Genomic DNA, 23,413 nt, shown 5'->3' on the forward strand with positions numbered 1-23,413 from the left:
TCCTATTCGTTTTCCAGGATAACTGTGTGTTTGTGCCAAACTCTGGCCAAGAGGATGCAGACAGGGATGGGCTGGGTGACGCCTGTGATGATGATGCAGACAGCGATGGCATTATTAACGTAGACGTGGGTGACTTCAGCCTCTGCATGTCTGGCATGCAGTGAACTTTGACTTTATTTATTTAATTTTTTTAAAGCATGACAGATATATTAGCCGATATATTCCATTGACCATGAAATGAAATGAAAATTTAAACAGTAAAAAAGTGATGGGAGAAACATACTCCAGCCAGGAGTGTTGACGTAACATAAGTTATCCACCAGAACTAAAAACAACTAGCTAATCCAATCCAATATAATCGGTCTTCATTTTTCTAACCCAGGATAACTGCTGGCTGGTTCCTAATGTGGACCAGAGGAACAGCGATAAGGATGTCCATGGCGACGCCTGTGACAACTGCAGAACAGTCGAAAATCCTTCACAGAGAGATACAGACAGAGACGGTCTGGGGGATGAATGCGACAATGACATGGATGGAGACGGTGCGTGCGCGTCTGTTATTATCTACTTAACACACAATAACTGTTTTACTCACTTAATTTTGTTTTCCTTTGCATCACCGAGTGTCAATGAAATCACTTCTGCAAATAGGTTGAGTGGTCATCATAGTAAAAAGTGTAAAAAACTGACTGTTAGTGACTTTATTGCATAAATTAACCATGACTAATCGGGGGACATAATGTGAAAACAAACAAACATGAAAAAGTAATTGAACCTTTTTTAAAGGTTATCAGGTTACACAGCATGTCTGGATCAGCGTGTCCAGACAGGATGCAGACAGAGACATTTTTGTTGCTTCAACTGGACTGACCTGTGCTTTATCTTTCCAAAACATCCTCCTGGTCTGTTTCTAACCCACATCCTCTACCAGTTAGGTCACTTTTTGAAAAACAACTTTTGTGTAATTTTAAAAAAACAAACAAAAAAAACAGTGTTGAATGTAAAAATGTTCCAACTGGAATTGTAAGCCTGTTTTCAAAAACCTTTCTCACATACCTCATTTGATTGGCCTTTCAGGTGACCTTTCATTTGCGCCACTGGAAACACAGTTTATTAGCACTGTGTTCCCACATGCAGGCATTTACGCATGTTGCATGTTTAGACTCTGTTTGGTGGACGCTTTTTGCTCAGTTTGGCAGTGCTCCGAGCCTCTTGATCGTTTGGTTTGGTCTTTAACTCCAAGGCTGGATTGCTGAGTGCTTGGTCATGTCTGTCTCCTCACTAAAAGCATTTTTCCACAGTCGGCCTCTGCCAGGCATCGAAGGCCACTGGAAACTATTTCACCTTCGTCTTAAACAAACACTGCCATCTGTTGATGTGTTTGACTGTGCTGAAGTCTGCATTCTGTCAATGTTCTTTTGTTTTGTTTTGTTTTACACATATCCTGATACTTTCTGTCCTCAGGCTTGAAAAATATTCTCGACAACTGCCCACGAGTCCCCAACCTAGACCAGAGAGACAGAGACAGTGATGGGGTGGGAGACGCCTGTGACAGCTGTCCTAATATGGCCAACCCCAACCAGGTAACAAACCACACAACAACAACAACAACAACAATCTTTATTTATAGAGCACATTTAAAAGCCTTGGGCATACCAAAGTGCTTTACATAAAACAATAAAAGGTTCAAACATTGATAACGGATAAAAAAAAATAAGGAGTTATGTTCATAGATAAAAGCTACCAATAAGAATGACTACAGCACATGGGTAATAGCAAGATAAAAGCTGTACCACCATAATAAAAAACACCAATAGAAAGATAGGAGGGAATTAATACAAGAGGTCAATAGGTCACAGCAACCAAACAAACAAACAAACCAGCAATTAAAAGGTGGAGAAGGCAAGTTTAAAAAGATATGTTTTAAGCTGTGATTTAAAAGAATGAATAGAATCAGATGCCCGGATGCCAATCGGGAGATTGTTCCACAGCACAGGTGCAACAAGAGCAAACGATCGATCACCTCTAGTCTTAAGTCGAGATCTGGGCTGAGCCAGCAGTAACTGTGACGATGACCTTAAAGCCCTGGCAGGAGCATAAGGGTTTAAAAGGTCCTTAAGGTAGCTGGGTGCAGTGTTGTTAGTAATTTTAAAAGTAAACAACAAAATTTTAAATTGAATACGATATTTGACAGGCAACCAGTGCAGATCGGCAAGGACAGGAGTAATGTGGGCAAACTTGCTGGTTTTAGTTAGAATGCGAGCTGCAGCATTCTGAACTGTCTGTAATCTCTGTAAAAGGGAAGAGTGGAGACCACAATAAAGTGAATTACAATAGTCTAGCCTCGACGTTACAAAGGCGTGGATGAGCTTTTCGAGATCTTTATGCGGGATATAGTGCCTAGCCTTAGAGATAAGACGAAGCTGGTAAAAACTAGATCTGACAACAGCAGACACTTGTTTGTCAAATGAAAAGGAGCTGTCAAATAAGACACCCAGATTCCTGACAGTATCAGAGAGAGAACAACTAAGAAAACCAAAGGCATCCCGGAGTTTGGCACGAAGGGCATTACTACCAAAAATCATAATCTCGGTTTTCTTCTCATTAAGGATAAGAGAATTCGACAACAACCACTTCTTGGCCTCGGACATGCATTCTCGGAGGCTATTCAGAGACAGAGCAAGATCGTCGTTTAGCTCAAAATAGAGCTGGATATCATCTGCATAATAGTGATAAGCAATATGGTATTTCTCAAAGATGGCACTTAAAGGAAGCAAGTATAATGAGAAAAGGGTAGGGCCCAGCACAGATCCCTGGGGGACACCACAGCAAACAGGTACAGCATGAAAGGGCATGAAACCGATTCATCAGCTGTGACACATCTGACCACCAGTGTTTGTTTTGTCTACCCTCAGTCTGACTCAGATGATGACCTTGTAGGAGATACCTGTGATGATAATATAGACAGGTAAAGCCCACATCATGATCTATGGCGTAAAAGTCTACAAACATCTGTCAGACCTTTGATTTTCCCTACCTCGTCTTTGTCAGTGACGGTGACGGCCACCAGAACACAAAGGATAATTGTCCCACAGTCATCAACTCCGATCAGGTGGACACGGACAAAGATGGAATGGTGTTTATCTCTTCTTTCAGTTTCATTCATTCAATCCAGCAGCAGTTCATCCTATATAGTCCTCAATTATCCACCAATTTGTTGTGTTTTTTTTTTCTTGTTAGGGAGATAAATGTGACGATGACGACGATAACGACGGCATACTGGACGAAGACGACAACTGCAGACTAGTTGCCAATCCAGACCAAAAGGACTCTGATAGTTAGTATCTTTTCTGTGTTGTGCTTGGATTTGCAGGAGCGAGCGCAGCGCGAATTACTGTTTTCTAAGCGGCGTCGCTGTATTTCAGACAACAGACGCGGAGACGCGTGCGAAGGAGACTTTGACAAAGACGACGTCATCGACAGAATTGATCACTGCCCAGAGAACGCTGAGATCACCCTGACTGACTTCAGAGCCTATCAAACCGTGGTGCTGGACCCAGAGGGCGAGTCTCAGATCGACCCCAACTGGGTAGTTCTCAACCAGGTAAAAATGATAACATCACCTCAGTTTCAGAGACATCGATAACAGTTTTTCTTCAGCTTCACACTAATTTTTTCCTGACAGGGCATGGAGATAGTGCAGACCATGAACTCTGACCCTGGGCTTGCTGTAGGTTAGTATACTATCACACACCCATTCATAATTCCCTTACCTAAACTTAATCAGCGCTGATCTGCGTTTCGTGTTCAATTTGCAGGCTACACAGCTTTCAGTGGCGTTGACTTTGAGGGAACTTTCCACGTGAACACAGTGACAGATGACGACTACGCTGGCTTCATTTTTGGCTACCAGGACTCCTCTTCCTTCTACGTAGTGATGTGGAAACAAACAGAACAAACCTACTGGCAGGCCGCGCCCTTCAGAGCCGTTGCTGAGCCGGGAATACAGCTCAAGGTGTTGAGGATTAACACTTTCCACCATAAAGACCTCCACTGTACCGTTTAAAAGAGTATATATCAGTAAAGATTTGGTTTGATGAATTTATGTCTGATCTTTGTTTTTTAATCTCCAGGTGGTGAAATCAAAGACAGGTCCTGGTGAATATCTGAGGAACTCCCTTTGGCACACAGGACACACCGTTGACCAGGTGCGTCTACTGTGGAAGGATCCCAGGAACGTCGGCTGGAAAGACAAGGTTTCCTACCGCTGGTTCCTCCAGCACAGGCCGCAGGTTGGATACATCAGGTACAAACACATACACCTCGTCACGGACACGTCCACGTTCGCTCTGTGTGAACTGACTCAGTAGTTTCACTTTGTGTATGGAACTAGGGCTCGCTTCTTTGAGGGTTCAAATCTGGTGGCGGACACTGGTGTGATCTTTGACACCAGTATGAGAGGCGGGCGCCTGGGCGTGTTCTGCTTCTCTCAGGAAAACATCATCTGGTCCAATTTGAAGTACCGGTGCAACGGTAAGCATCTGCAAGCATCGGAAGACAGTCGAGTCATCCATGTGAGATGTAGGTATGCTCATTTGATTTTTCTCTTTGTTTGCTTTTTCCACAGACACTATACCTGGTGACTACCAGGATGTGCTCAGAGCACAGAATGAAGAGCAGTAAGACACAGGAGAAACAACTTAAGCCCTGCTGTAAACATAGATTAAAGGGGCAGAGCGGCGGTGCTCTGAGCAGAGAACTAAAGTCAGATTAATGTCAGAGGAAACATCATGGGCAGTTTTAGGGATTGCATTTTGAAGTTTTAGGAAAGCAAAACATTGGGCATTATATACTTAAATGCAATGTAACTGAAACAGTGCATTCACTTTGCAGTTTTTGTTTATATCTCTGAAATATCGCCTTCAGTTATCCAGTTTATGAATGCCCTGTACATCTTAAGTACAATAAAATACATAGCATTTTGCAAAATTCAAAGCATGTTCCCATTATTACAGTTAATAAATAAAGACACCCTGTGTTGTATCAATGGATGTTTTATTGAAAGAGTGCAAGCAATGCAAACTCCATGGCACCTACTTCGATTTATTTCAAGCATACAAGATGTTTCTGTGGTAGTATACAGCCTTCACAGTGGATCTTTTGATTCATTTTTTTAATATATCAAAGTTGCTCAGCACCACAAAATGTCTACATTCATACCAATAATTAAAAGGCAGGGGAAAAAAGTTATATAAAGCAAAAAAATTAAAAAAAAAAGCTTTCACACATCTTGGATGGTTTTCCAAAATGTACGTAGAAATTATAAAAAAACTGAAAAAAAAACATGTTAGGAATCCAATTAGACAAAAGAAAAGCAAGAACTGAAGGAATTAGATACAAAAAAGGATTTGCTTGTGTAATATATCTTGTATTTTTATACAATAAAAAAAAACAGTTACATAATAAACACAGGAGACCCTCTGAAACAGGTATGTATGTAAATTCGGCAGTAAACTCAACATCCAGTGTTGAATAACTTGCTGATAAAAGCGGTCGTGCTACTTTATTCTGACCACAATGATAAAATGGACGCATGTAACAAAGACGAGGCAGAAAGCACTTATAACTGTACAGAAAACAGCTGGTTTAAGTGTCTATGTATGCATGCAAATATATAATGCTTTCAGTGAGATGTTTCTCTGTAACAGATTAGTAAAGAAATTAGTAAACTAAGTATTTTCTGGTTTTCTGACATCTACCTTTGGCAAATGTTTCTCATCTGTGTCACTGCAGCTCTTTGAGAGAGGTGGCGCTCCGCTAACGTCACTCTTGCATTAGTCAGGTTGATTTTTTTTTAAGAGTGCTGCCGTGTACAACAGCGACGATGACTGGAAACCTTTCAATGACATGAAATTTTCCTAAGAAAAGATCTGGCTCAAAGGGAGCACTGACATATTAAAACCTTAAACATTTTGCTTTGAATCTAAGTGGAAACTTCACAACACAGAGTGTCTAATATTAAAAAGAGCTGTTGCATAGAAAACCTCTACAAAAGGGCACAATATAACAAAGCGTCAACATGTACAGCTTAAACACGAGCCTGAGAGATGAGTTCAACAGAGTCAGGGACAAATCTAATTCAGTTCACACCATATTCCTTTTTTGATTCCTTAAGACACATTTAAATAAATACAATATCTTCTGTAACATCTTAAACTTGAAATAAATATGTCCCAAAACCTTGATACAACTTTGTGATCTGACTGTACAGAACTAAAATGCCTGGGTGAGCGTGAAAGCAAGAGAGACACATAAAGAAACACACTTTCAGGTCTGAAGTCATCTTTAGGGGTTGAATGATTCCCAATGTAACTCAAATCCCATGATTCTTCATCTAGTTTCAAACCTGTAAGCCATAGAAAACTTTGTGTGTCAGTGGTGCTAAAAGAAATAATAATAATAATAATACAAAAAACCACCATCAAGGTATTAACAGCTTAACATTGTAAAACAAAGTAAACACTAGCATATAAAATAAAAGGCAACAGATAATCCTCCATTTCAAACACTGAGGGTAGTGTAGGGTTGTGTTTCAAGGTATGGGAGGTCTGTGGTAGTCTCTCGGCCCAGAGTGTAAGCTTCCACCCGGCCACATCCAGACCACAAGTGATGTTATAACTAGGCCACAAAGCGCTTTGGGCAGACGATGGGGGCGACGAGGGTCCACATGTAGAGGATGAGACACACCCAACAGGAGGCCATCTTGACCCAGAACACTGACCAGCTCCCGTCCAAAAGCTTCTCAATCTTGTGGTTGTCGTAGCTGCAAGAGACACGCGGTAAGAGAACTGAGAAAACACGCACACTCTGGTTCCTCTCTTCAAGACAGAGCTGATGAGGTGCATTAAAGGCAGTGTAAACACAAAAACCTGAGGACTCAGTGCACTAAAATAAAAAGGCAAAAAGAGAGCACTGATGCTTTGATGAAGGCCACGAGACCAAAACGGGCAGAATAAACAGATGAATATACTAAGTGCATCCTCTTCAGAGATTAATAAAGAGGACAGCTTTGCAAGTCTAAAAAAAAACACCCCTCAAAAAGCCCAGTCAAATAAAGATATGCAGCAGAAAAAGGAAACCAAACAGACACATAGCAGACATAAGAAATGTTTCAGTGGCAAAGTGAAGCTTTGATTCCAATATTTTTCAGAGGTCTGCTGTCAAAGTGACAGAAACATCTACAGAAACACTTCAGTTCAGTAATTATGTTGCTAAATGTGTGAAGATGTCTGTTTTGAGGTTAGTATGTATGGGAATCACTTACTGAAACCAGTTGGTGGCGGTCATCATGACATAGAGGGAGCCAAGGAAGAAGACAAAGTGAAAGAAGGCGTAGCTGTAGATGGTTCCCTCTCTCTCATCATACACCACATTCTGGCCTGAACCCGTCTGCTCCTCATCGTATTCTTCTGAAAAGCAGTGCAGTTGGGTCAGGGACACATTTAATGTGTAAAAATGTCAGTTAAAAGGGTGGTACTTTTCTCGTGGCTGTTTCTCAACACTGCAACTTTATTTCCAGCAGGTGGCAGTGTTAGCCTGCCCACAATCCCACTTACCCCGATCTTGTTTTACAGTGTAATACTAACCTAGTAACAGTGACATCATCTACGCTTGCTGACCAATGTTTTCTCACCGTACTCAGTCTGGCTGAGGAATAGCAATACCCCGTGTGTGTGCAAACACCATGGCTGAGTCTATACGTGTACAGACAGACAGGCCAAAGAGAGGCTGCTGCCAGGCAAAGAAAGAAAGATGTTGGAGAAGGAGGAGGGATTATTTGACTTTCCTCACCTGTGTCATCTCCAAAGCAGAAACAGCAGCGAGCTCTCTGTAAGGTAAAGGAAACATTCAGGTTACCACTGAGCTGGGATTAAATATATGAGAGATGTGTATCCTGGGCTTAATTTGTTCCATTTACTAAGGGCATCTAATGCCTGGTAGGTATGCATTTAACCAGTCTGCACATTTAATTAACCCACACACGGTAAGGCTGTGCATTTACCTCTGTCTCCGGCTCAGTGTTCCTACACACTCTGAGCGCTGCTGAGCTTCGTCGAGTGGTGGACGTCAAGCTAGAGGTAGAGTGGACAAAGAGAAAGAAAAGAGAGAGATGAAAGGAAGCAAGACTGTAATTCCGTCACTCTGCATTCCCCCCAGTAATTTGCAGTTTGAGATTGCTGCAGAGTCCAATTTCCTTCTATTCGGGGAATGGCCACAAGAGACAGGATGCCTCCACTTGATGGAAAACATATGTGAACAAAAGCAAAGAGTCATAGTTCTTGTCTCGCTCAGCCATAGCCAATCACGTGCTGCCTCTTCAGAGTCACAGCCAATCCAAACTAGCCTGTCTGTGTCCCCACAGCTTACCATGAAGTAAATTATATTCCACATCACCTGTAGCAGAAGTGCTATTAAAAGGTTTGGACTGTAATATCTCTATATGATCAAATCAATGAAATAACAAACCACAAGTATTAAAGAGAAAATGTGCATCTGTGCTCGTTAGCAAAAAAGAGAGGCAGGAATTGTGTATGTCTTACCAAGAGTAAAGGACACAGCCAAACAGGATGACGGTTCCCAGTCCAGTGACAATCTTTTTGTCGCTTTCTGTCCCAGAGTTGAAGGGGAACACACATACGGTAGTGTTCACACCATCGATTACCACCACTAGACAGACAGAAATATGCAGACAGAGACAGATGATTGAAGAGTTGAAAGAAATAGCAGGGAGTACAACTGTTTGATGGAGTTCTTTGGAATTGGAGTATTATAGGGAGTAAGGATATTGTGAAAAATGCAGCCTATGCTTGTGCTTGTGTGTGTGCGTTCTGGCACCATGTTAGCAGCAATGAAAAGGAAAAAAAAGAAGGAAAAATGGAAAGTTGGTCCAAAAACAACCGCCTTTCTAACAGTATGTAGGCTAACTGTTATGAGTAGGAGGCATGTCCTGACATTTACTTTGTGTCCTAACATGTCCAAACATTTACAAGAACTTTTTTGCACATATTTATCTCAGTGTAGATTATCCATTATATATTAAATTGCAAATTCACAAACATCTATATACAGTTTAATTTGTGGTCACATAATCACTACTCCCTCTAAAACTCTCACCTAAACTTTGAGTTAAGCCTTTATCGCTTTTCCTGATGCATTTTTTTTAATTTATGAACATCATTTCATGCTGTAAAAATTAAGATCTGTAAAACAGTCACTACAAAAACAAAAAAAAACTGCATTTGCAAAGTTCACTGAAAGAAACAAAGGTGGTGGGCTTTGTGAACAACGTTGCTCTTGCTGGGCTGCACAGTTTCCATTTCACAGCATGTGCATATGTGCTTGTGGGAATCTCTTTTCCTGTTCATGGTTAATTGCTGCCATACTTAAGGGAAAAAAAACCTCAAATTCTGCTGTAAACAAAGTTAAATGACTGTACATTAGGCAAACAGCTCTCCATGGAAGGATGGATGGGTGTATTGAACATGAGAAGGTGTTCATAAGAGCTTTGCAAATGCTAACTTTGTCAAAGCCTAACCTGTGACTTAACATAAATAATCAGTTTTTAAGCTGACACCCAATAATGTGATCACCAATGTGAAGATGCATTATTGTGCATACTCACTTTCTTTTGGCTTGCTGGAAAAGGCTGAGAAGGTGAGGTACATGACATAGACAGTGATGACTCCTGGCTGCAAAAGTCCTGAGTTGGGCTGCACTGCAGGGACACAAATGTGGGAATTTTCATTCAAATATTAATAATACTATAAGAACTTATTATTATTAAGTAAAAATGGTAAATGGCCTGTATTTGTATAGCGCTTTACTACTCCCTAAGGACCCCAAAGCACTTTACACATTCAGTCATCCACCCATTCACACACTGGCGATGGCAAGCTACATTGTAGCCAAAGCCACCCTGGGGCGCACTGACAGAGGCGAGGCTGCCGGACACTGGCGCCACCGGGCCCTCTGATCACCACCAGTAGGCGACGGGTGAAGTGTCTCGCCCAAGGACACAACGACCGAGACTGTCCAAGCCGGGGCTCGAACCAGCAACCTTCCGATTACAAGGCGAACTCCCAACTCTTGAGCCACAATCGTGTATTGTATTACAAACATCTTGCCACATGAAACTTCTAGGCTATACAACTATTAGCCCCACCTGAAATGCAAATTTGTGTATTTTAATTTAACTGAGTCAAATTCGATGCTGTGCCTGGTAGAACAGGTCCTTACGTTTCTGTATGAACGGGGAGATGGCCAGCAGGGAGACGACGAGGCAGAGGCTGCCGTTGATGCCCAGAAAAATCTTATTGAGTAGACAAGCCTCGGGGTGAGTGTAGAAAATACCCATGAAGATTACGGCTCCGACTCCAACGCTGAACAGAACCAGAGTCACAAAGGCCAGTGCTGCGTACCACAGGCGGTTATACTTCACTCCTGAATACCTGCAAACAGAAAGAGCGAAAAGCTAAGAGAGGAAAAAAATCACATGCTTTTCCAGATCACCTTTGACTCAATTTTAGTTCTACCTGTGTGGGTCAGTGTTGGTTTTAGGGACTCATGAAACTGTCTGTGGGTACTTTATAATGGGTCAGTGGTGACAAAGTGTAAGTGGGGACGAGTAAAACAACATAAAGGGCCCTTCACATACACTCATGGCCCAATATGCAGAGTTTTTGTGATCTAAGTGTTAAGCGTTGTTGAATGATTACTAATAATTATAAATAACACCGAGTGTGAGCCGAGGTTATTATAGCTAACCAAAACTGAACTGAAAACAACAACTAGACTCTTGAAAAAAGTTAACTGAAGCCATTTTGGGAACATGGAAAAATAAAATAAAACAAAAATGTAGAGGAAGTTTATGAATTGTGTTAATTTAGTAAAAAATTGCATATAAACTGTTTTTGCATTCTCAGTAGATCTGTATTTCAAAATTCACTATAAACACTTATTACGAGGGACTTTTTGGACAAAAGTGACCCCGATCACACTGTGCAGGCATGAAATATGAACAGAATGGTGTAGGTTAAGTTAAGAAAAACAAAAAGGCACATAAAAGAATTCAACTAAAAGGGAAGAAGTGAATACAGCTTTGTGCCTTCTCACTGATTTTTCTTGATCTGAAAATCTGTTTTTATTGAGAGGTTGTGCTGGTTTTTAGAAACCAATCTGCTGGATTTTGTGTGTAGGAAGTAGGAAGTCCTAAACCATATACATCCTGTGAATCTAACACAGCACTGGCCTGCTGCCAGGCCTGCCCTCCACCCACCAAATCACACTTTCTGCATTTCTTAAAAGTCAAACAAAAAGCATTACAGTGGTCTTATTTCACACAGTGAACCAGGGACTGAAGAGGAAGGTGATGAGAGAAGAAATGTTGCTCTCACCAGTTTGCGTTCCATCTGTGTGCAAACTCCACCAACAGCATGAGCTGGATCAAGAGGAAAATGAACCCGCCAACGGCTCCTATGTAGCGCCAAACTGAGCCAAAATGAGAAGAGAAAGAGACAGAGACAATTGTTTAACTGATGACAAGAGCTATTTGCCAGGCAAGCTGTGCCAGTATTGAAATTGTGCTCCATAAATAGATAGAGTTACAGTGACATTTGTAAAAGTTTACTCAGGTCAGATGACACAGGAAGTTGTTTGTTACTTTACATACATTTACACAGCTCTATGTTAGGTTACCTTATGCACCACTTTACTTATTTAAGCTTTAAAAGAAAACTTTACAGTATTGAAGCCTCAAGCTGAGCGTTCAGCTTTTACCTTCCAGGAATGTTGACTCATTGGGGAGGAAGAAGCCTCCAGCGCAACACGCCACCAGCGCGATAAACTTCAGTAACCAGAATCTGAATCAAGACGGTGATAATGTTATAAAAAAGGGGAAAATGCAGATAAAATTACACCATAAAAACAATGATTACTGACAACTGAGACACAGCAGAATATTTAATGCAATAAATCCAAAAATAACAAATTTAACAAATCTCGTGTTGCCTTTACTCGTGACTCTTGTTCAATATTATGAATGCAGCTGCTTTTTTTGATAGAAGATTAAACAAATTCTTCTTACCCGTTATGTACGGCTGCCCGGCAGCCCGTGCTGTTGTTGACCCGTATAGTGAAGATACAGAAGAAGAAGAAGAAGCAGGCCATGCCAAAGCACACCTTGTACACAGCAGCGTATCCAACCAGAGTTTTGCAGTCTTCTCCTGCATTCACTGTCTGGCAAAACTCAGCGTAGAAGGGGATCTAATTGGAGGAAAAAAACCAACCCAAAACCCCCAAAATACTCAAATTAGATCATCATGTCATGTCAGTGAAAAGCAACCCACCTCTGCTCATGTTTGTCTAGTATGAGGCCTCGGTGAAAGGGCCCAATAGTGTCCATCTATTCTGAGCGTCACGCCCCTAAAGGAGCAGAAAGAGAGAACAGGCAGCAACAACAACCCCTCTTTCTCTCTGTGGAGCCCTCTTTCATCCTTCACTCTCTACAGCCTGTTAAAGGGGCCTTACAACTAACTGTCAGTGTACACAAACAAAGGACATGGATGAATAAATTAACCACCTCTTGTCAGCGAGTCAGAGGAAATGGGAATAGGGGAGAACACAGACAGCACGAGCAAGAAAAACGTGGAGATTCCTCTTAAAATAAACTGCGAAAGACTTTTCAGAACTACAGTGAGCTGCGTAATACAAAACTGGAGTTAAGGTAGCAAAGATAAGGACCTTGCTGTGACATTCAACAGAAGACTGCGGCAGAGAGCCAACAGAAGGGACACACTTTGAATTCAATAACCGCCAGTCTCGATACGTCGTTCCCCTTCACCGGAACGAGCTGTGGGACGAGTACAAAACGTGCTTTTCAGGCAAACACTGCTTTTTGAGAGCGTTTCAAATCTTTACTTGGGGATAATAAATTGCTTAACTCGGCTTTACTAATTACTGGCAGAATCCTTGAAAGTTGGACACACGGGTGAGATGCCGGCGGATTGAGCTGTCATCACCTCATTGTGTTAGCAAAGTCCAGAGCCAGATCACAACGTAAGGCAAAAAGCCCATTTTTGGAGCTTTTGTCTCAGGTTAAGGACCATATTAGCATGTCCATGGTGTTGTGATTAAGGAGGGAAATGGGGCCGGCTGTTTCGGACTGCTGTAATTCTCTTGAGAAAAGACCGGCGCTCTCATACGCACAATGACTGCTCTCTTAGCTGGGACTTCCCACTGTGCTCGGTGTGTGACTGACAGTGTGTTTATGGGTGTGTGTGTGAGTCAGTAGGCTTTGTGTGGGGCTATCAGAGGCCATTTTGTGCCTTGGATGAGTCTTTTCCAGGGGCTCCATTCACAAAGAGACACACAGTAGGGAGTAGTTTTATTACTGCACTGTAGACACTGGCAGAAAGGAAGAAAAACTGCAGAAGAAGGAGACTGGTGAAAAAAAAAAAGAAGATCACCTACAAATATCACTTTGACTCAAGCAAGCCTGGCCAGTGCCATGGTAACACAGTCAGCTCAAGACATCTTTCCCAGAGATAGAAACATCATTATTTCCTGTTTATCCTGAGATCAATATAAAATGTGAGTCAGCGAGCGAGCAGTGTATCAGTGAACCAGGACATCACCTCTGAGACCTTGTTCCAGATTATATCTACACACTGTGTTGACAGTCTGACTCTCCCAGATGACAAGGATAACTATACTGTAGCAGACAACAGCCGTTATCGTGGCATTCCAGTTTAATGGGATTTTTTTTTTAGAAACAGTCACTGGAGGTCATCTTTCATTTCGTTCATTCAGAGAAGAAAGCAAAGGTTCACGAAAGAGTTTATCGTCTCCACTTCAAAGGCTTGATAGGCTCTTAAAACAAACAAAACCTACCAGCCAAGACTCGTGTCCTCAGAGCTGTGGCCTTGCTGCTGTGTAGATACACATATCTGTTAAAATAGCAGGATGTCTGTTTTGCCCATAGCAATGCTGTAAAATTTTAATTTTTCCTGTTAGCATCGGCGGTGTTAGCATAGAGGCTGCTGGCCTTGTTGTTTAGAGCAGACGGTGAACAAAATTGTTCAAACACATGACAAAATCTGGTTCAAAATGTTTTTGTTCTTGTTACACTTTCCGCTCAGTTCAGTTTCATTTTCAGGAGGTGAAAAGGTGTGAAGTAAGCTGGAAAAGAGTGTACAGACTAAAGAGTGAGGCGAAACTGTGTAAAAGGTCACAGTATTGAGGTTTTTATTCTTTTGTTTACCAGAGGCTGCGAGCTGACATTTCAAAAAGCGAGGGACAGAATTAAGACTTCAAAGACAGGAAAAAATCCTTACAGAGACAAAAAAAAGGCAGAAATAACACACACGGGACACAGCCATCAGGATGACATTTAACAATATCTTAAAGAAGACTCCACACCTATCGAGAAACACACTGGCCCTCTATAATGCAGTTTGTACAGCATATATGGGGGAAATGGTGAACGGGGACCAATTCACCATGTTCAACTGTTTCTATCTACTGAAGACCCAGGAGTCATAATCTATAATATAGTTTACATTACTGTAAATAAAAAAAAACTTACTTCAATTATTATTTCTTTTTTAGATATGCCATCCACTGAGCATGTCCTACTTAAGTCCTTTATTGATATATAATGTAATTACATTTTGGGGGTGGGGAGGGTTGTTGGCAAAACAAAGAGTGTGCATGCATTTTGAGAGAATGATGTGATATATGTACTCACGTTCTCTTTCAGCGCTTGCTCCACAGTGGGCGACATCATGACAGCACAGAGGACGGTGACCAACAGGAAGTACAAGGCATACATGATTCGGGTCCCTGTGGATTGTTTGATCTTTGGGCAGCACTTACAGCAGCACGAGCAGGCCGCTGAGCCGCAGCAGCAGGCCAGCTGCATGCAGAGAACAAGGCAGAAAAGGTGGAAGAGAGAGGGGGACAACAACAACAACAACAACTTTATTATCACTCTTAAGCAGCTTCTCATACAGACGTTATGTGTTTTATGGCGGAGCTGGGAAAACCAGGCGTCAGTGCAGTTATCTCTCTCAGCAGTTTCACTGGATAAAAGTAAACTGGTAGAAAAATATTCCCTGAAATCCACCACCCTGAGCATGCCCAATCTTGTCAGGTCTGGTTAGTACCTGGATAGGAGACTGCCCAGGAATACCTGCGTGCTAAAAGTATTCCTGGGCAAGAACCCAGAGTTGCTTCCGATCAATTTATTGGACTGTGTAAATATTACATAGAAAACGGTGCTAATGTGTTGTATAAAACTCTCAAGAGTACTCAATTCGAGCACAAAATTACTATACAGGAACCAGTCCATTTAACTACATTCTAACCTGGGATAAAAAGACATGGATGAAAAGACGTGCATGCCATGATATCTGCACACAGTATGAAATGTTTGATAGTTATAGGTCATATTTAATCCCATCACTTCAACTGATATAAAGTCAAATATCATATTATGAACATTTTAACACTCCACCCTTAGACTCTATTCAGTTATGGCAAACTGCATGCGAAAGAAATAATTGTTATCAGAATAACAGGACCAGGTCAGACTGACATGCAACATGCACACAGCAGAGATAACAAAATGATCTAAAACTAAAATTCTCAGCTTAAATCCTCTTAGTCAATGAACCGTACAAGGAACGTTAAAGGAGGTTTCCTGAGTTGTCTTCGTGAGATGCATTGCAAATCTTTTACTTTTAGTTGCAGTATCAGCAGTTTCAAATCTGTCTGGTCTGTGGGAAACCAAACAGTTTTGTTTGCTATTGCAGATGAGTTTCAGTGGTGTTGTGCAACCGTATTAGGGCAAACTTCATTGTATTAAAAAGCTTTCCATGCTTTACACTCAGCACTTAACTGAGTTTGTTTTCTACTGAACAGTGAATAACATAAAAAAAGGATCCCCATTCATGCTTCAGTCAGAGCCCTCTCTTTCCTTCACAGAAGAAACTTTTGAGGATTACAAGACAGTGACGGCAGTTGTCTGAACACACACACACACACACACACACACACACACACACACACACACACACACACACACACACACACACACACACACACACACACACACACACACACACACAGGCCTACTCTGTTTCTTCTGATAGGCGGTCATATAGGAGGAGGACAGTTACATAAAGGCGGGCCTTGTGTCCTTCAGGAAAGAAGAGGCTCTATAATTCTACAGCACTGGGTCTTTCTGTAGCCACCCCACCCTGCTTTTGTAAGCTTCCTACCCCTCACCATGCAGGATAAACTTCTATGGTGAGAAGCAAAACTTTGTTATGGGGAGCAGTCAGGTGTGGTGGCAGTGGCACCAAAGTTCTCACCATGCCTGACTGCTTCCCACAACAGAGTTTTAGTCGGGGTGGAGGGCTTGTACGCACCATTTCCATTTCTAAATTAATCCACTCTCCTCCTTTGGGACAGAGCAAAATCTTTCTTGAGCTATGAAATTAGCTCCTGTAATTATGGCATTAGGTGAAAGGCAGTAAATTATAAGCAAATGACAATAATGACGGTGCCATTTCTGTGGACTGGAACATCCAATGAAGGTTGCACACTGTCTAATGGCATTAGCTTATAGGCCAATGTGCCCACATTTAAAAAATTTTGCCTTAAAATTAAAAGATGAAAATATTTTTTATGTATACATCTTTCTGCATCTGCATTTTAAAGCAGTGTGTCTTCCTGTATAACACCGGAAATGAGTGTTTATCTGATGCTATGTTGGTTAATATGTTTTCGTTTCCCTACAGACATGCTAATGCATCCTAGTGAGATCACGTCACTTTGTATTTTAGTCAAAACAGTGGCCTTATCTTACTGCTAGGAGTTTGTGTCCTATGTAAGTGTATAATATAGCTAGGGTGTACTGAGGTTACAAAGCAGCTCTGCAACACTGTCTGGTCTACAAGTAGCACCGTTTTAGTTTTACTGCCTCTCTACAGTATACATGTAAACACTGAATTGTTTGACTCTTTTGTAGGTGGTCAAAATGTACAAAAAATCCCCCAAAGCAAACAAACAAACAATCACATGCCAGCTTCAGTTCTGCAAAAATACCCATAAAGCTTCTGCTTTATGGGTATTTATATATTGTGTTTGATAGAATGAAAGCCAAACAGCGGAAGACCTGGAGCTAATGTTAGCACGTCTGTCGACGGTGTAAAAGAAGATGTAAAAGAATGAAGAATGATGATGAAACTTTTAGTAAGACATAGACAGCATCATCAACGTCTTCTTCAAGTATTTAGCTTGTTGGAAAAGTTGTTGCCAGAGAATCTGTCCTTTTTTCACTATGCTGGCTAACATTTTAAGTAAATAATAAAATGTTTCAACTAGTATGGACTTAGTGTGTAAGAGGAAGATTTTTTAATTGATCGTTTCAAAATGAATTAAACACTGAAAAAAGATACAGTTGATTGCTGAATCAAAGGTACCAGTACTGATATTGGCAGAAACGTGAAACGGCAAACAACAACAGCACAAAAGCAAAAGTGTCCTAAAACCGGTTGTACCACATAGAAGACATACAATGTCTTCATCGACAGCAAGCACTCCCTGCAAGCAGACGGGCCATCCCTGGACTGTCAATGTATCATGAACGTGCTACTTCTGCTGAACTATAAATTCTGCTTCAGGTGTGAAGATGTGTGTGACTTCATAATGGGGTGATATGGTACTATGAGGTCATTAGGATAAGATGGGCCCTGATTAATCAACACCTTGTACCTGAGGAGGAGGACTTTAAATTCAATTAACTGGGAGCCATTGAAGAGAGGTCAGTATAGGAGAAATACCAACCGTGTTGGTTTATTCAAGCATGAGAATAAGGATGAGCCTATAAACTTGGCAAATACTTCAAGCTAAAGGGAACACAGTTTATTCCCAGTTACAGTCCAGCGGTGTACATCTGTACACAGTTTACCAATGCTTGAGTATTGGCAAACTGTATCAAGACGTTTGAAACGCTGCCACAAAGGTCAAATGTGCTTATTTCTGCTTTCATGCGTACACGGGCTTGCAGCCTTGAATCTAACCATGTGCCTCCCGGCCTCAACACACAGCTTAAGAGAATAAACGGTTTCCTCTTTCTCTGCTGCGCCCACGTCTTTCTCAATGGGTGATTAATTAGCCACAACAGACTGAAAGTAACCAAGAAAAAAACAGAACAATTTAGGTTGTGAGGGTGTTTAGATTTAATTAGTTAGGGGGTGTTTCACCAGCGGACTGCACGCAGCACGAGGGCCCAACGGTAAACTCTGCAGAGCTGACAGAGAGAGGGGGTGTCATGAGAAGGGGCAACGTCTCGAGGAATTCCACCACACACAGAGACAAAAGGGTATCCATGGAAACCAGCGTTGACCCTACCCACTCGATGAAGCACCCACCACCTCCTCCACTGCCCCACCAGGATATCGACAGGTGGTTGGCGGATCAGCAGTTTGCAGCCCTACTTAAATATCAACAGCAGTCCCCCATCTGTCCCATAGAGCGGCATACCATGACACATTAAAGATGACACATGGCTACTAGCAAAGCACTAGTCTGGTCTAGAGTTAAATTAAGCCTAGACTCTCACAACCCACACAAAAAACCTCACCACACTGTGATTGTGGGACTTTCACGTTTCCCTTTTTCGTGTCACCAGACTCTCTGTTTCATTATTTTAATCCTATTCCTTTCATCCTCCCCAACATGTTACTGGAAGATTTAGTGATGTCATTTCTTTTCTTCTTCTTATTTTGTCCTCTTCGCCCTTTGTCTGTATTCTTCAGCTGTCCTTAACTATTTGTCACTGACCCCTCAGTGCTTCAGCTTTTCTAGAGGTGGTGGCAAAGACGATGTTGCCTTTCTTTTACACAAAGACATACTGACTCAGAATCCATCAAGACGGGGTGGATGGGACACAGCGGTGAGAATACACCTAGCAAAAAATCACATTTAAAATAAGGAAGCTGAATAAGTCTGAATAATATTAGCTTCCTTGACAGGGAGTTTGGCCTAAAGATGGACACTTGCATAACAAACGCGACAGTCTTGCATTCCACCCAAAGACGATATCTGCGACGGCTGTAAGCTGTTTGATTTCATGAGGATTACATTCCTTTCACCCCTCTTTTATGCTCTGCTGCCTTTCATCCTTAAAGCGCCCACGATGAAAAGGACTGGAGCATCGTGCAAACAGGAAATGGAAAGGGTGGCCTAAATCAAACCCACCGGGGTAAACCCCACCGCACATAGCCACGCTTATGCAACACAAAGAGAAATGGGTCGTACACTATACCACTGTAAGGACCACAAAGGAGAATGAGGATTTCAGATACAGAGCCAGTTGACACCAGTCCTGACAGTGAGTAAACAAGTCCATCTGGCAGACTCTGGATTTCTAAAAGAATAAATGTATTCGGTATCTGTGTTTTGCTGTATAGATTTCAGATTGTGACTTTACGTTTATCAGCAGACGTGTCATGACGCACACCCAACAGCAAACTGGGAAAAACATACACACACACTGACAGGAATGACTCATGAAAACAGGCAAAAACATCCTGACTGGAACAATGTGGAGCGACAACGTCCCCGCAAGCTTAAACCTCATGTTGATTCGCTCATTCGTCACATCTTATGCACTATTTATTCCATGCCCTATTTTAGTTTGGTACACAAATCCTTACAGACTACACTGTAGCTGGCTGCTTTAAAAATCTTTGGGACTTTTTGCTGGTTAAAGCTTAATGATAGCGGCCACTGTTCAAAGCACATTGAATCATGAGAAGCCACTAGCTCTGACACACCCTGTTATCTCAAATTACAATGCTTTGTGTTGCAGGCGGGTTACGGGAAACCAGCAAACAAAATAAAATTTAGGGCAACAGAAGACAATGCGGGATCTTCCTCACATGTCCAGTTGGCCCAAGCTTCCAGACCAAGATCTACTCCCCTTTCCCTCATACTGTTGAGTGACAGCTCTACTATTGTCTATATAGCTAGGCAGCTGTATACACACAGCAAAAATGTATCACTCCACTGTTTCCTGTACACAAAGGGAGGTCTTTGCTCTCTCTCTCTTCGCAAATATACCCCCCTAGCTACAACCAACACAGAGAAACTTTAGTCCGGTGGAGAGAAAAGAAAAGAAAGTAACAAAAGAGACAAAAAAAAAAAAAAGTGGAACAGCGAGGAGCAAAAATGAACAAATTCTAGCAGATGAAGGTGTTTGTCATGAAATAAGCAAAGGAACCAAACTAAACAAGAACAGGAAGATGGTCAAGATACAAGGCGGTATCACTTTTTTTTTTTTGTTCACACGGGAGTCCGTTTCACTTCTCAGAATCAGTTGTGAGTTTCAAAACACAACCAGCTAATAATCAAGGATAAATTACAGAGACACAGACATATGTGATGAGGGGGAGGTTGAAAAAGAGACATTAACACTGGTTTGTGGCAATTCAGTGGGAAACAAAAGGGATGAAGGGCTGCTAGACATGTCCCGGTTTGGGAAAACAAGTTCCTGCTGCTCGCTGCTGACCACAGCAAAATTCCTGAGGGGAAGTTGAAAACAGCAGACATCTCTGATGTGTACACAGTTAGAGAGTAATTCTGCTCATATGACAGAGCCAGAAATGTATTTTGGATAGGAGTGCTCCAGATGTTTGCAGGCAGAATTCACTAAGGCTGGTTTTACAAGTCGAGTTTAAAAGGTAATCACCTACCCCCGCTGCTGCTTTACAGCTACTGTGTCATGACCCCATTTACGGATGGGTCAGCTCTGTTTGAATGAGCGGTGCTGGCTCTTCACAAACCACTTCCTCTGATTTTTCACCACTCCAACGAGGGCCTGAAGACTTCTTTATCAGTATGTTTGCAGAAAGTGACACTCCATCCTCTTGACTCTTGTACCCTGGTAAGGGTGACTGCTCCATGGCTGTGATGCGTAAAGACACCCACATGATTTCAGTGCTCTCACCACACTTTCAGCCAACACTTTGCAGCGCTCTGAACTCCACTCAACGCTGAGCTAAAGCCTTCAACCTGCCCTCGCCCCCATCGCAACATGGCATACATCCCTGATCCCACTGAGAAATTACAAGTGAGCTGCTCCCACGTCGTGCTTCCTGCTGCCTTCAGATCTCTCCCAAACAACAGCCACCCTTGTCTAATTTCAACCTTCAAGCCAGGGAGGAAATTAACAGACCACACACCAGTTTGTGCCACTCTGAACCTCAAGTGTGGCAAATATATTCACACGCACGAAGTTAAATGCAAGCATACACTTTAATAGAGATGGCAAGTAAACGGGGTGTCTGTGACAGGGATTAGCACACCACCAGCACAGCAAGACAAAACTGATCTTATTCTTTGCCCTTCATTTCCTCTTTAATCCCACTCTGTGAAAAGAGCAGGAAATAGAAGTGACCTCCCTCAGTTTAGGGATGTGCATATGTAATTAAATTCCTAGCCAGATCAGCTCAGCAGTGGTGACCCACTGGTCAGAGCCCAATCTGTAAGCTGTAGAAAACACGCTCAGCATGAAAGGAAACCTCTCTGACTCTGAACCACCACCCTTTTAAAGTATTTCTGTAGCTTCACGGCACTAGCACCTATCATAAAAGTGATGCAAGCAAACAAATCAAATATCCACAAATGATTTAAAGCAGCAAAAGCAAGCAAATGTATTATAACCAATCAATAGCCCAAACAGTCACGCTACTGTTATTACAGGGCACAAAAAAACAAACTAAATTTAAACAAGAACATATGTGGCTTTAGGGGATTTGTTTGCTTTAAAATAACAATCCTTTAAACATCAAAAAGTAATCAAAAATCTGGTTGGCTTTCAATCCACACATTATGCAACCCAAAAGTACTGCTTTAGTGATGTATAATTACAAAAATAACAGATACAAAACAACTGTCCTTTAAAAAGCAACATAGCACATTTAAAACGGTGCCGAAACAGAAAAGAAACCAAGACAAAGACAGACTTATTGTTTTTGTTGGGTATATAGCTATGTTTACTTTTCAGCAGAGCCTTTCAGCACCTATATACGTAAATAACTGTAAATAGTTAGACCGAGCCACAGCTGGCTAGCCTCTTCTTTAGCTCCTTCATCTGTTTCAGTGTTTTAGGAGCTGGGGAATAAGATGTGCTTAAAAAAGAAGTGTAACTGTCCTCCACAGCACTCACTTAATCACAGCCATGGCTCGTTGTTGGCTGTACCCGTCAACACATTTCTGTATTAACGGCCACATTTCCCGTAGTTTTGCCTCGCTTTGCTTTGTCCTCTAACGGCTTTACAGTGAAGTTATCCAGTCAGCTCAATGAGGAGGAGGAGGAGGAGGAGGAAGAATGGGGGTTATAATTAATTATTTCGCGCTGTTATTACATTAAAAGGCAGCTCAATAAGGCTGACGGGAATCACCGAGACTCGGGACAGAGGCTGGCTGGCTTTAGCCGACGGTAAACGGCGAGAGACGAGGACAAAAAACAGTAAACAATACGGGAAGGGTCAACGTTGAGCACGTCTCATTGTTACAGCGTTTCAAACCGCTGAAGAGCAACAAACACACACGCACTCACACAACAGTAAGTCAGGGTCGGCTATTGTTACTCACCTGCGCGATACAACAAGGAGTACACATGACGAGGGGGCAGAATAAATAAAATCCGTTTCAGAGTGAGGACAGCTCGGGGATTTCTCAGCCGCTTTCCTTCAAAATCAGCGACACACGGGGAACCAAAGCGCTTCTGCTCCGTCCACCCAGCCTTCCTGTCCCCCGCTCCTCTTCTGGTCTCTCCTCCCACTGACTGACTGACTGACTGCACATCACCGCCAAACAACAAGGCTCAGCGCAGAGCTGCACCGGCTCTGCCACAGAGAGCATCGGAGAGATGACTAAATAGGTTACGGTATATCACATTTACTGTCATTAAAAAAAAAAAAAATCCTTATTGGCATTCTCAGATTACACGTTAGGCGTAACACAAAGCCACGTGCCACACAAGTTAGACCCCTGGCCTGAATGTTTAAAATATATGAAATAATATGGATTTTAAAATACTATCAGAAAGCTGTATTATAAGTAAAAAAACAAAACAACAACAAAACAAAACTCCAAACAAACAAACAAACAACAACAAAAACAAAAAACAAAAACAAAGGGGTCGGTGCAGGATTAAAAAATAAAATTATAAAAATTGTCAACAGCTATATCCAGACACAGGATGACCTGGATCTGATCCCTCCATGGCTCATTAATCAGCAGCGCGGAGCTGTTAAGTACAGGTGGTATTCTGCTTATATTC

At 41.9% G+C, this 23,413-nt stretch overlaps 2 protein-coding genes across 4 annotated transcripts in view; one reads left to right on the forward strand and one right to left on the reverse strand.

The window, feature by feature from the left end:
- The window catches only part of thbs4a (thrombospondin 4a), a 21,687-nt gene extending 16,686 nt beyond the window's left edge, over positions 1-5,001 (forward strand). For both annotated transcript variants that reach the window (XM_080893169.1, XM_080893170.1), the window contains exons 13-24: positions 18-125; positions 383-542; positions 1,465-1,583; positions 2,916-2,968; positions 3,052-3,136; positions 3,241-3,337; positions 3,426-3,604; positions 3,686-3,734; positions 3,819-4,015; positions 4,134-4,306; positions 4,394-4,533; positions 4,628-5,001. In XM_080893169.1, coding sequence (XP_080749295.1) covers positions 18-125; positions 383-542; positions 1,465-1,583; positions 2,916-2,968; positions 3,052-3,136; positions 3,241-3,337; positions 3,426-3,604; positions 3,686-3,734; positions 3,819-4,015; positions 4,134-4,306; positions 4,394-4,533; positions 4,628-4,683 — 1,416 coding nt within the window. In that variant the 3' untranslated portion in view covers positions 4,684-5,001. The remainder of the gene's footprint in view (positions 1-17; positions 126-382; positions 543-1,464; positions 1,584-2,915; positions 2,969-3,051; positions 3,137-3,240; positions 3,338-3,425; positions 3,605-3,685; positions 3,735-3,818; positions 4,016-4,133; positions 4,307-4,393; positions 4,534-4,627) is intronic.
- Positions 5,002-5,038: 37 nt separating this feature from the next.
- serinc5 (serine incorporator 5) lies at positions 5,039-22,933 on the reverse strand. Of its 2 annotated transcripts, none has more exons than XM_080893172.1 (12): positions 22,723-22,933; positions 14,804-14,971; positions 12,143-12,321; positions 11,836-11,918; positions 11,454-11,547; positions 10,297-10,508; positions 9,683-9,775; positions 8,601-8,727; positions 8,063-8,132; positions 7,852-7,888; positions 7,325-7,466; positions 5,039-6,823 (listed from the first exon to the last, which is right to left on the reverse strand). In XM_080893172.1, the coding sequence occupies exons 1-12, from the start codon at positions 22,747-22,749 to the stop codon at positions 6,679-6,681; spliced, it is 1,377 nt and encodes a 458-aa protein (XP_080749298.1). In that variant the 5' UTR covers positions 22,750-22,933; the 3' UTR covers positions 5,039-6,678. The 2 variants fall into 2 exon arrangements, with proteins under 2 accessions (XP_080749298.1, XP_080749297.1); XM_080893171.1 differs by having other exon boundaries at positions 7,325-7,469; positions 22,723-22,932.
- Positions 22,934-23,413: the final 480 nt, after the last annotated feature.

The sequence above is a fragment of the Rhamphochromis sp. 'chilingali' genome (assembly GCF_963969265.1).
Source record: "Rhamphochromis sp. 'chilingali' genome assembly, chromosome: 10".
In the NCBI taxonomy this organism is placed as follows: domain Eukaryota; kingdom Metazoa; phylum Chordata; class Actinopteri; order Cichliformes; family Cichlidae; genus Rhamphochromis; species Rhamphochromis sp. 'chilingali'.

Excerpts from the sequence above, each read along its gene's own strand:
- serinc5 (XM_080893171.1), bottom strand. The coding sequence starts at position 22,749 with ATGTGTACTCCTTGTTGTATCGCGCAG. Across the intron at positions 9,776-10,296 it reads CTCCCCGTTCATACAGAAAC|TGCAGCCCAACTCAGGACTT; the intron begins GTAAGGACCTGT and ends GTGTCCCTGCAG. Across the intron at positions 8,133-8,600 it reads GGCTGTGTCCTTTACTCTTG|CTTGACGTCCACCACTCGAC; the intron begins GTAAGACATACA and ends CTCTACCTCTAG.